Here is a 13,055-nt window from a genome sequence, read left to right as displayed (position 1 = left end):
CTCTGATTTTTCAATTGTTTTGGTTGGGAATTAGCAGGAATGGTGACTGGCGGGAATCAACCGGAAGATGGGGAGAAGAACCCAGCAAGCATTGCAAGGGGAGGCATTGCAAGGTCTTGGGGGACAACATTTTCGGGGCAATCTGTCTCGACAAGTGGGAGTGCGGGGTCTCCATCCAGCCGTAGCGAGTTGGCTATGGCGACTCCTGCCAGTGAGAACACTTTTGTGAGATTGAATCACCTCGATATTCATGGAGATGATTCTGGATCTCAAGGAGCCGTTGTGTAAGTCTATTGTTCTTTGTTCTTCTTCGTAATTTTGGTGAGAATTCATGAAAATAATGAATTTAAGTGGGGTTTGTTCTTATGGCGGGCCATTTTCAAGTTTATGGGAAAGCCATGATATGTTTGGATATTAGGTGGGAATTTTTGGAATTGTTCAAGCATTTCACAAATCTGGTTAGGAGAAAACCCTCAATTATTATATGCATATAAAGGTGGTATTTTTCTTATGCATTGTGGAATTGTTATAAGTTGATTAGTGAAACAACCCTCAAACTTGACATGCACATGAAAAGGGTGTTGTTCTAATGCATTGCAGAATGCTTAGAGGCATTGGTCTTCTGTTTCAACTTTCATCAATTCTCAACGTTGTGGAGGGGAAGAAAGAAATCGTTGTTCTTATTTCTGATGTTTTATTCATTGTGTTTGTTTTGTATGCCATCATGTTACTACTCTAATCTTCATAGTTAATTAACTCCAGAAGCCTGGTATTGTATAACTTCAGGCTATGCATATCTCTTTCCAAGAGGATGTTAACTGATTTTCTATTTCTGAGCAGTGGAAGGAAGAAGAAAAGAGGTCAAAGGGCAGTTGGTGGTGATAAGACTGGTAGAGGACTTCGTCAATTCAGCATGAAAGGTGACCACTTTTTCCCCCCTTCCCTTTCTGTTATTCATTTGATGCACTGTTCTTTTTTTTTTTTTTTTTTTTTTTTTTAATTTTATAAACGGAAGCAGTAGCTACTAGCTAGGTGAGGAATTTCTTGGGAAACTCTAGTCCTGCACTTAAGAAGTCTTATATGTTTTTAGTACATATTGTTTAGAATTAGGCCATTGTCCATGATGACGATCACTTGCAGATAATTATTTTGGTCATTTTCTTGCTGATTTTGTTTTTGTCATGTCTGTGGTTGTTTCTAGTCTGCGAGAAAGTTGAAAGCAAGGGAAGAACCACTTACAATGAGGTCAGGTGACTTTTGAACTCGTATTTATATTTTTGTATAGGGGGAAAATAATTGTTAACTTGTTGTTTGACCAGTCATCAGGTTAGTCATAAAGTGTTGGCCTTCCAGTAAAAAAAAAGTGTTTGCCTTGTTGCTTATCTTGGTGAAATGCTCTGTGTCTTTCATTGAATTTTCTCAGTGATTCATATTATTTGAATGACTGTGTACCTTGATGGAGGTACATATCAAATAGGTGCATAAATTACATGTCTCACTAACTACAAAACGCAATTTGTAGTTGTACTCCTTATGATTGGACATAATTTTCTATGCTTTATGAATATCACTAAAAATGGTGATTGGTTTTTCCCTTTGGTTGGGAGGTTCTGTTTGGGAACAGAGGGAGTAGTAAGAATTAAAAAAAAAGAAAATAACTTGGTAACTTCTAAGGAAGCAATAACAACTTTGACAACTGTAAGAGGTGGCTGTAAAAGCATCAGGGGAAGAGGAAGCGGTGGTAGGGGCAAGACACAGGCAGTTTAGAGGGATTCTTATATGGTGGGTGTGGCTTTGATTTTTTGAGGGTGTCACTGTTGGGAAATTCTGGAGGCTGTAAGGTTTGTAATTCTTTGTTCTCGTTTTTCGTTTCTTATGTAGTTGGCTGCGGTTTTGAGAGGCTTAGGGTTGTAGATTTGTACATCTTTTGGGGGGCTCTTTGCTCACTTGCACTGCACAGATTCTGTCTTTTGCTACTCTTTCTTTTTCTAATAAAATTGTTTTCATTTTACTATTAAAAAAATTAATGTTTATGTGCATGTACATGTCTCCTGAAAAACCTACACCCAAAACCTCTGAGCTACTATCTTAATGAACTTGGTGAATTATACTATGATGATCATAGATGCTTGTAAACCTTGTGCATGATGGGCTCAATGGATGGAAAAGCATATATATTCCTAGGAACTTGATTTAAAAGATAATAGATGCAGCTATGTGAAAACTGATTACTGATACAATGAATGCTAACCTTGAGTTATGCTAATTGCTTAGCACTGATATGCTTGAATTTCTGGTATATGAACTGAAAATATAGATTATAGTTAAATCTTTTTGGACACGAAATCAACCATTCAAGGAGATCAAGCATGCCAATGACATTAAATTAGAAATTTCCATAAATGCTAATGTATAGCAACCATTTTCATTAAGGCATCTATTTATTTGCATCAAAGCATTAAAACAGGATCAATCCATTATATGTACCCAACGAATCTTGCAAATCAAAGCCTTCTTAGTATCGGTTAAAATATTAAGATATGGCAGCAAGCAAAATAAATAGTATTAAGATTTCACCAATAACACTAACTATAAACAATGAGGGATATATGGTCCAAAGAATTAAAATCTTGACATGAGAATGAGATAATTGCATTATTGCCCACTAAAATTTCAAGATGATGTCCTTTCTGAAGGGACCTTGTTAGACTCATTCCTTGAAGTATAGCTATTGTTTCTGCCATTGTTGAGTTTCTGTGGCAAATGGGGCTTGAACATAATGTTATTGTTAACCCTCTTTCATCTCTGAAAATGTGTCCTATACCAGATGGGCCAGGGTTGTTTACACGCCACCCATCTAAGTTTAGATTTATCAAATTTACATGTGGTGATGACCATAGAGAGCTGACTCTTGGTCTGGATGTGGAAGATTCAGCCATCCAAAATCACCCTCTTCTTATATTATGGAGAAAGGGTAAAAAATGTTCATTGTTTTAATCCAATGAATTGCCTTTATAATGATGCCTTCAATTAAGTAACTTGTTGATCATTTTTTTTGATAAATGAATAATAATTTTCATAGTTTTCAAGGCGCCAAGGCGAGGCTAGGCTAGGCAACAAGGGGGCGCCTAGTCGCCTAGTTTCCTAGGCATCGCCTAGGCGATGGATTTTTTTTAAAAGTAAAAACATGTATCCTAGGGTAGTTCCCTAGGTTCCATAATCATATTTCCTTAATAAATGTCTATAATTTTCATAAGAAAAGTATAAACTTCATGTTAAAGTATAGAAAATCAACACATTCCAACGTACTCATGAGTATAGAAAAAGAAGAAAGAAAAGAAAATTCGAAAAATATAGGGGCTGAACCCCTATTTCTGTTATAGGAAAAGAAGAAATTAGTATATAAAAACACAAAATTAGTAAAGGAAAAGAAGAAAATGTGTTGATTGGACAACATTTTATGATCTTTCTTACTTATTGGTTCAGGTTTTGAAGTCTTTGAGGGTTCAATACAGCATTTAGCAATGTTTGTGTTGATTAAATCCTAACAAATAAGAAAATAACAAAAAGAAATTAGTATATAAACACACAAAATGAATATTTTAGTTTAAAAATGTCTATTTTATAATTCAAAAAATTAAGAATATAAAAGTTTGTTATAACACACTATAGAAAACTGCTTGGCGATTAGGCGAGGTGGGACCCCAAGGGCGCCTTGTCACCTAGGTGTCGCCTTGACAACTATGATAATTTTATTAATATGAAAGGAAGTGTACATTCACCCTAAGAGGAGGCACGTGATGTTACCTCCCCTTAGAGGTGAGAGCATAATCTAACTCTTAACAGAATACAATCATAGGGTACACAAAATAATTCAACCCTTGAGACCCCTTGTTTGGCCAAAGAATCAGCCATGACATTTGCTGATCTGCTGACCCACTGAAAGCGGACTGACATATTCCTTGTGAGCCAATTAACTTTTTTAAGAAGATCCTTGTAGCCCCAGAAAATTGTTTCTGGACTCGACAACCAACCCACTACCACCTTAGAATCTCCTTCAACTATTAGATTTTCCACTCCTAGTTGGTTGGGGACCTGTCCGCAGCTAGCATCTCAGCCCTTGTAGAATCACCAACTCCCATTGGTCCTAAAAACATGGATAGAATTTTGCTATCCTTATCTCTTAAGATCCCTCCTATACCTGAAGGCCCTGGATTACCTTGATTGCTACCAAGAAAGTTCAGCTTTACCACACCCTCTGTAGGAGGTCTCCACTCTACCTGTAGTCTATTCTTTTTTGGGGGCTGTGGAGGCCACCTCTGCCCAACTTTCCAGAGATCATCAAAGGAGTAACCTTTAAACAGATCTAAAGTTTTCAACCAATGAATTGTTCTTGTCAAAATACACTTCTTTACTTCATCGATGCTTCTTTCCTTTTCTTTGAATATTCTAACATTCCTATCCTCCCAAATAGTCCACAAAATGGCTGCTCCGTTGCTTTGATGCACTTCCACAATAATTTCCCTCTCTTAGTTGGCTGCCCAAAAGTAGATGGATCAAATAGCAAGTTTACTTCAGAGGGCAAGATCCACCTACCTACACCCAAACAACATAAAGACCCAATTCCAAATATTAGCAGCAAAAGCACATGATAACAACAAGTGGTGGCAACCTTCATTATGCACTTTACACAAAATACACCAGTTTGGGGATAAACAAAGAAAAGGCCTCTTCTTTTGTAGGTTATCCATAGTATTGATCTTACCATAAAAGGCTTCTTAGCATAAAACAACCACTTTAGGGGGAATGGGCCTTAACCAGATTTCTTTGACAGGGAACTCCAAAGAGGGGTAGAATAAAGGGACTTGAAATATGAAGCATAAGTAAAGGAACCATTAGGAGTTAGAGTCCAAATTCTTCTATTAGGGTTAGAGAGGTCCAAATAAACAGAGTCCAAAAGAAGCAAGAGCTCAGAGACACAAGCAGATTCATTCTCCCTTAAACCTCTATGAAACCCAAAATTCCAATTTAGAGTCAAGGGGAGAAAGAAATCTTGAAACAAGCTCATTTTTAAAGAGGGAGATAGAGTAGAGGGAGGGAAAGCGATCTTTTAGAGGTTGAGAACCCACCCAAATATCTTCCCAAAAAAGAATAGAATTACCGGAGCAGACGTCATACCTTACATACCTTAGGAATTTAGGGAGGGTGTCATAAGTAGCCTTCCAAGGTGTTGTGAGCAAAGCCCATCAAGATATCCTTACATCCCAACCAGTCTCAGAGCGTCCATGAATACTAGCCACCACCTCATGCCCTAATCTCTCTCTTTCCAGTGGCCACCTCCAAAGCCACTTACCTAGAAGAGCTTTGTTCTCAGCTGATCAAATGATCCTTTTTTTTTCTTCCCTTGGCTCCATAGGATGTTCCTCATCAATTTTTCAATCCTCTTAGCTTCCTTGTTAGGTATCTTAAAGATCGATAGAAAGTAGATTGGCAAATTGGAAAGTGTAGCTTTGATTAAAGTTACTCTGCCCCCCAATGAAATGTAGTTCCTCCCCCAGGCCGCCAATCTCTTTTCAAACTTTTCCACCACAGGGTTCCAAAACAGACTTTCCTTTGGGTTGGCACCTAGGGGAAGCCCTAGATAGGTCAAAGGCCACTCGAAATAGGTGCAATCTAAGTAGGCAATGATAGTCTCCAATACCCCCTCATCCAAGTTTAGTCCAACCACACAACTCTTCTCAAATTGATTTTCAAATTAAAGGCACTCTCAAAGAGGATAATATGATTATTCAAACTTCTCACTTTCACCAAGCTACAATCCTCACAAAAGATGATAATGTCGTCTGCAAATTGAAGGTGGGTTACCGGAACTCTATTTCTACCAATTCTCCAACCTCTTATTAACCCAACCTTATCTGCTTTTGATAAAAGTCTACTAAAAGCATCAACAACCAAAGTGAATAAGGAGGGGGATAGTGGGTTACCTTGTCTTAGACCCCTATAGGCTGGGAAGAAGTCATTAACCACCCCATTGACCAGAATAGAATAATGACAGGAAGTAAGACATCCCTTAATCCATTTACACCATCTATCCCCAAAGCCACACTTCCTGAGCACCTCTAACAAGAAACTCCAGTCCACTAGATCATAGGCCTTATCGAGATCCGATTTACAAACGAAGCCTTGATTACCCGATCTTCTCATCTCCTCTACACATTCATTTGTTATTAAAATTTGATCAATTATTTGTCTCCCTTGAACAAAAGCACCTTGGGCCCATCTCAATTCTTGCTCCTATGTATTCATGGTTCTTTGGGACTCCTTCACATCTAACTCCTCTATCTAGGTTAACAGAGTTGATTTCGATTCTTCTAGTCTCCCAAATTGGTCTTTATTCCAATCCTTTAGTTTTGATCTCAAGCTTCTCGATTTTTGTGGAGTCTCACCCCTTTCCACCTCGCCCCATATATCTTCCCTCCACCATTCCTCAATCTTCTTCACAAAGTCAGGGTGTGCCAGCCAGATGTTTTCAAATCTGAAGGGTCGAGGACCAAGCCTAAAAGGTTCTTGTCCTAACTCAATGGGACAATGATCAGACATAGCTCTGGATAGAGCTCTAGCTACCAAGTCCCTCCAATGACTTTCCCAACTTTCATTAAAAATATCTGTCTAGCTTTGAGCCGGTTGTGGTTTGCCAGTAAAAATTCCTTGGCTCCTCTCTTCCCAGATGGACTAAGTTAATGCTAATTTTGTTTTGCTTTTCCATAGAAACTTGCCCCCTTTTCTTGGGTGGATTAAAGAAGGAGATGTTGAAAAGGGGCCACCTGCATCTAAAGAGGGCAAAGAACCACTCCCAAATTCCAATTACTAAAGGACAGGAGATCAGTAGATGGTATATAGATTCTCCACAACAAAATCAAAGCAAACAGAATTACAGATGTGTGGGGATAGGCTCCAATTTGGTCTTTTCCTTTTAATAACATCACAAATATTAATTCTTTGAATGTAGCATCCGTTTTTGTACATGTTGAAAGTTGTCACACAATTCTTTTTCTCCTTGGTTGACTTGGTGTATACATATTCACAATGGAAGCAGGCAAGCTATCTGTTACAATTGAAATGGCATTCCTGATTCTCATCCAAATTGGATATTGTATTTTTCATTTAGGCCAAGGTGGTATTGCATGGCATATCTTTTTGTTATTGATTATAATATTCCAAATGCTATAACTTATTTTTATAGTACTTTGTGTAATGCTCAAGGACCGTTTCTTGGTATATTTGTAAAATCTTGGGGTCACAAGTGTGAGAATTGGGTTTGAGTCTGAGAGCAGCCATATCCAGTTCACCCATCCCAAGACCCTTGATGGCTGGGAACATTGGGTATTGGCCTTTTTTTGGTTTAATAATGCTCAGTAGTGCTTCCCCTAGCTATCTACATGTCTGTTATATGTGTATGCATAGAATTTGAGTCAGCTACCATGTTTTGCAACAACTGTGTGGAGATACAGTTGTTTAGTTTGTGGATCCACTACTTGTTACTTATTTGTTACTGTTTTATTATTATTTGTTATTGTTCCTCTCTTTTATGTAGGTGGCAGGGATATTCCTGTCTTTGTACTTCTTCTTTTGATTAATATAAATAGCAATTCATTGGGGTGGCAGTATAATAAGAATCTGCACCTCTTTTTCTTCATTCTGTCTTTTCTCTTCTTTTTTTTTGATCAGCCTGTCTTTTCTCTTATTCTTCTTCTCCCTTGCTCTCTCTCTTTCTCTCTCGTTTTCTCTTTTTTGCTGTTTACTTACAAAACGCAGGTCTGATTACCATTTGCTACATTCAACTAACTACGTTTCTTTTGTGCGAGTGTTTCTACCATCATTCACTCTGCAATTAGTTAACTCTTGCTGATCCATTTCTGCTATTGGTTTCACTTTCACATTCTCTAGCTATTGAAAGTTTCCACAACATTGTATAGTGACAGAATTTTGCCTTTGTAGCCCTGAGCTGCGTTTTGTTCTCTTTGTACATCATCTCATGTACCCCTTGTGCTATTAATAAAGTTGGTTACTCTTTTCTCTGAAAAGTTTATCTTTAAGATCATGTATGCCACCATCCTGCTTGAGAATTTATTATCCTTTTGGTATAAACCCCAGTGAATTCTTAACAAGATGATGTATGATGGATCTGCAAAGTTTTCTTCCAACAAGTAATGGTCCAATTAAAAGGCTTAGATTTCTTGATTTGAAGGAAATTGTCATTTAGCTAGCTGTATGGTGAGGGACTTCAAAAGTATTCCGAAAACTTGAAGTTTCGGCAATGGTAACCCTGAATCCAAAAAATAATCATATTCAAGTAGCAGTTGAAGAAGAGGTATTTTAGGTTAGTCGAAAGTATGAAAGTGATGCGAGGTTTTTTAGTTGCTAGAATCTTGTCATTTGTGGTTGGGATTTGAATTTAAACCTAATCGTTATTCCGTAGTAACTAAGATATACATGAATATGCTTTAGAAATTAGTTCACAACCAAAATTTCCAATATAACGACTTCTTAGTAGCTAGAGCATTGCCTTTTGAGTTCCTCGTCATCTTGCATCTTCCACTTACTTTAAGGTGTAGGGTTATGGTTGGGCCTAACTAACTCCAACCCAAAGTGATGCAGCCACAAAGGGGAGAAGAATCAAAGGTGAAAAGTTTTGGAACCGGGAGAAACTTGGTTTTGGTTCTGGTGGGGCACAACATAGATTGAATTTTTAGATAGAGTAATCGAATCTCTTGAAATGAACAGCACGTGTGGTTTAAATACTGATTTGGTTTATTATAGTTATTTTTAAATTAGTAATGGGTTTTGTAGTTCTTTTTTGAGTATTTAATTAGTCAAAACTTCAGATGACAAGTTCATATATAATCCGAGAATATGACAAGCAGGTAATAGAAGTTGCTTGCTCATGAAGAAACTCCAGCTAGAACTCTGTATGAATTAATTTATAGTAGCATTTGTATGGATGAATTAAATAGAATGAAGATTTTTTGATGGTAATACCTGCCAGTATGCTATTTCTCTTCTCTGAACCTGTGTCATTTTTTTCTTATTTTCTGAAAATCTCAGATGGACCTTAGCTCAAAAAATATGATCATAATAACCTTGATCTTCGGTGAACTGGCTTGACTATGTCTTGCTTAAATAAATTAGTAAAGCTATCCAAAGAAGGTCTCAATTAGAAGACTGAAATTGATGCCCTTTGCATTGCAAATACCTAAGGTTGCGATGCAAATGTATTGCTAGCATCTAGCATTATAGGATGGAAGAAAAGGAGTGCAAGAAATCGATTTGAGGGCAATTGTGAGCTGGTTAAGTGGCAATAAGCAATCAGCATGGGCTTATAGGAATTTGGTGAAGAAAATTCAGCATTTATCCTTGGAAATGTAGATCACCTTTTCTTGGTTCAGAGATCTGCAAACAACTTTGCATACTCAATGGCAAAAGCTGCAAAACAAGGGGTAGTAGAAGAAATCTAATTTGGGAAAGGGTAACCTGATGATGTAAAGAACAGAGGCCAGCTAGTTCAGCTAGGCCAATCTGATTGTATGCGAGTACATAATTTTACTTCATAATCATTAAAATTTGATACAGTTATAAATTGAAAAAAGAGAAAGAAAGAAAGAAAGAAATGTCAGAAATCCATCAAAAGGTATGGCTCTAATTTTGCAAGATTTCCTGTGAAGTTGATGATGAAGCCATATCTTCAAATCTGGCAGTTGGGTCATCTTGAAACTTAACATGGTGTGATTTCATTGTCAAAAGCTGATTATAAAAATTTTTGTTGTCAAAACCTATTGCTGAATTGCCGAACTCCTTTTTTTCTTCCTCTTTGATTGGTAACATATGACTTTATTGATTATGAAAAAAGAATTGGATGTATTTACAAGATTGATAATAGTAAATAATTTTTATAATTCTTAATTTTTTGTATGTAAAATAAAAATTATTTTTATATGTATAATTTTTATTTTTGAGAAAAAGATTGGCTTGTAGTCGAGCTCGAGGTGAGCCGAACTCGAACTTGCGAGCTTTTGAACCGAGCCGAACTTGAGCTCGAGCCTAACACTATTTCTGTTTGCCAAGCTCAAATAGCCAAGTAATCGGCTTGGCTCGACTCGAATCCACCCCTAATCATCCCCAGGGAAACTAATCCAGTTGCTGATGGCCTAACCATGGTGGAGTAAGGGACTAAGGGGGATGTGAACAATGGACTACCATTCTGGGATGGATATTGTTTCTATTTATTAACTTGCATATGAAGCATAGTTTGTAGCCTTGTGCTTTCTTCCATGTCCTTGTTTAGGGAACTGGATTTTGTACTTGTATCATCATCTTTGTTATGTTTTAAATGGAATTTTATTTCAGGTATCTCTTATGAAAAAAATGTTATCTATCAATATAAAAAGGCCTTTCTCTAGTGCTGGTCCCTGGTCTGGCATTATAGCATGAATTGGCTATTCTTATATTGAACCCAAGTTTTCATGCTTATCAGCCTGAGTTTTTATCATCACATACAGCAATGGGGCAAAGGAAAAAAAAGAATAGAAGAGTCATCTTTCATTTTCTTACTTGTATGCCAACCTCATTGTCAATGAACATTAAATACTTGCAAATGTTTGTAGATGCTTTATTTCCTTTTATTCCCTAACTCAAAAGTTGTTTTCCAGGTTGCAGATGAACTTGTAGCTGAATTTGCAGATCCTAGCAACAGCCTTGCATCTCCAGATCAGGTAAAATGTTTTCGAACAAGCTAATTGAAGGGTGTTATATCCATATGTCTACTAAATGCTCAAGAGTTTGCATGGCCTACGTGTAGTTCTTTTTCTTGCTACTAAACTGGCTGCATTACTATAAATTTGATTGAGGACATTGTCATTTCACATGTTTTCACCTAAGATTGTCCATTTCTGCAATGGTTATTGGGTGGAAAGAGACGATAGCAGGGGGCTTTGATCTCTTTGATATTACAGCAGAGGTTTGGCTCATTCTCTCTCCAAAGGAGGATTGAGGAGATTTGAGATGTATTTGGGCCTTCTTTCCCAGGTTTGCTTGCTGTTACTTTTTTCTTCTTTTTTCAGTTGGTAACTGATGTAGCCTATAGGACATGAAGGAGAATTCCTACTAGGGTGAATGTGATGGGTAAAGAAGGGAAATTGATGATCTAGATTATGAAAAAGAGGTTCAGACCTAAAATAGAGAAAAGAAAGAGAATTAAGATTGCACCTTTTGAATAAAAAGAGATAAAAGAGAGAAAAGGTCATGCTCTTACCCATAGGTAGTTTCAAAACAAGCCTTTATTCAATTTGTTCTCATTTAAAAACTGAATTATGATGACTATTTTTGGACTCAACACAAGGGCTCTGATCTCTTTTTATAGTCTCCAATTTAGGCTAAAAAATCACTTAACACAAAAGGTTTAAAAATTGACCATATAGACCTCCTAATTGCTTTAAGACTAAAGCTAACAATAGGTAACCCTTAAGGACACACAAATAAGGACTTACGCCCCTAAACTAAAACAACTTTAATAACACTCAACTAATCCTGTTACAACTGAACAAACCAAAAACAACTACAAGATTGAGCCAAAAAACTAGAAAGACTTAAATACTTTTACAAATTGACACTTTATCCTTAGAATGGCTATAACCTATGATGTCCAGATTTGGATACAGACATGGGCAGAGAGATACAAGAAATGGGTATATCACTTTCCATTTCCTAAAATACCAAACATGGATACAGGTATGATTATCCCATGCATATATCATGCTGTTATCTAGTTTCTGAACATAGTTGTCAAGTGCCTTGCCTGAATTCCATGGATTATATAAAAATATCTCTCTTTAGGGGACAAAAATCACATAGCAAGCACTTTATTGCGATATTATTGCTATAGCTAACATCTTATTACTATGTGTGTTGATTCCTATAATATATTATGTGTATTACTTACACTTTGTTTTAAGGGTTTTATCACTAAAACATGAAAGATCCAAGGTTTTAAGAAGAGAAAAAGAATTAATGAAGAGAAGGTTAAAGAGATGGGTACAAAAGCAAGGTTTTTTTTTGATCAATAACAGAAACAATTCATTAATGGGGTGGTAAGGGATTTTTTTTCCAGCTAGTAGGGGTATTAGACAAGGGGATCCACTTTCACCTTTTCTCTTTACCTTGGTAGCTGATGTGTTCAGTCGAATTATCACAAGGGCTGATAGAGAAGATGTGATAAAGGGATGGAGAATAGGCACAAACCAAATTCCAGTAACTCATTTGCGGTTTGCGGATGACTTGATGATCTTCTGTGGTGGTGGTGGTTTTAGTGAGAAGGTGGGAAACTTGAAAGAATTGATTAAAGCCTTTGAAGGAGTGTCCAATTTGAAAATCAATTTAGAAAAGAGCTGCATTGCTGGAGTCAATCTAGACTTTGAGGAGGTTGAGGCTTTTGCAAATTGTCTTCAGTGCTCCATTTCTACTTGGCCTTTGTCCTATTTAGGGCTGCTGTTAGGGGCAAACCCTATGGAGAGTACGTTTTGGACCCCAGTTATAGAGAAGTTTGAAAAGAGATTAGCTTTGTGGAAGAAAAATTACATCTCTTTGGGTGGGAGGATCACCTTGATAAGAGCTACCCTTGTGAACCTACCTAGGATACCATCTAGGGAAGCGAAGAAACTGGAAAAATTAATGAGGGATTTTCTTTGGGAACCGGGAGAAGGTAAAAAAGACCGCTTAATCAGTTGGGAGGTTGTGGGTAGAAGCAAAGAGGAAGGAGGATTAAGGCTTGGGAATGTGCTTAAGAAGAATTCAGCCTTGTTAGGGAAGTGGTTGTGGAGGTGGCCTATGGAGTGAGATAAGTTGTGGCATGAAGTGGTGAAGAGTATTCATGGATGCTCAAAGAGTGGATGGGATGCTAGTGCTTCAAGGAGGGCTAACCTAGCAACACCTTGGAAAGCAATTCACAAAATTCTTCCACAGTTCCTAAGTTGTATAAGGTATGATGCTTGTTCTGGTAACTC

General features: G+C 37.2%; 1 protein-coding gene across 2 annotated transcripts in view; it reads left to right on the top strand.

Annotated features, from left to right (window-relative positions):
• Positions 1-13,055, top strand: part of LOC104586327 (transcription factor-like protein DPB) — a 34,421-nt gene that overhangs the window by 508 nt on the left and 20,858 nt on the right. The window contains exons 2-5 of one of the 2 annotated variants that reach the window (XM_010243515.3): positions 38-284; positions 841-920; positions 1,202-1,245; positions 10,707-10,769. In XM_010243515.3, coding sequence (XP_010241817.1) covers positions 40-284; positions 841-920; positions 1,202-1,245; positions 10,707-10,769 — 432 coding nt within the window. In that variant the 5' untranslated portion in view covers positions 38-39. Of the gene's footprint in view, positions 1-34; positions 285-840; positions 921-1,201; positions 1,246-10,706; positions 10,770-13,055 lie in introns of both variants that reach the window. The other variant, XM_010243516.3, reaches the window with a different exon arrangement.

The sequence above is a fragment of the Nelumbo nucifera genome, chromosome 2 (assembly GCF_055504915.1).
Source record: "Nelumbo nucifera cultivar China Antique chromosome 2, China Antique-T2T, whole genome shotgun sequence".
Lineage (NCBI taxonomy): Eukaryota > Viridiplantae > Streptophyta > Magnoliopsida > Proteales > Nelumbonaceae > Nelumbo > Nelumbo nucifera.
The sequence above is the reverse complement of the archived record's forward strand: the minus strand, read 5'-3'. Positions and strand labels throughout refer to the sequence as shown.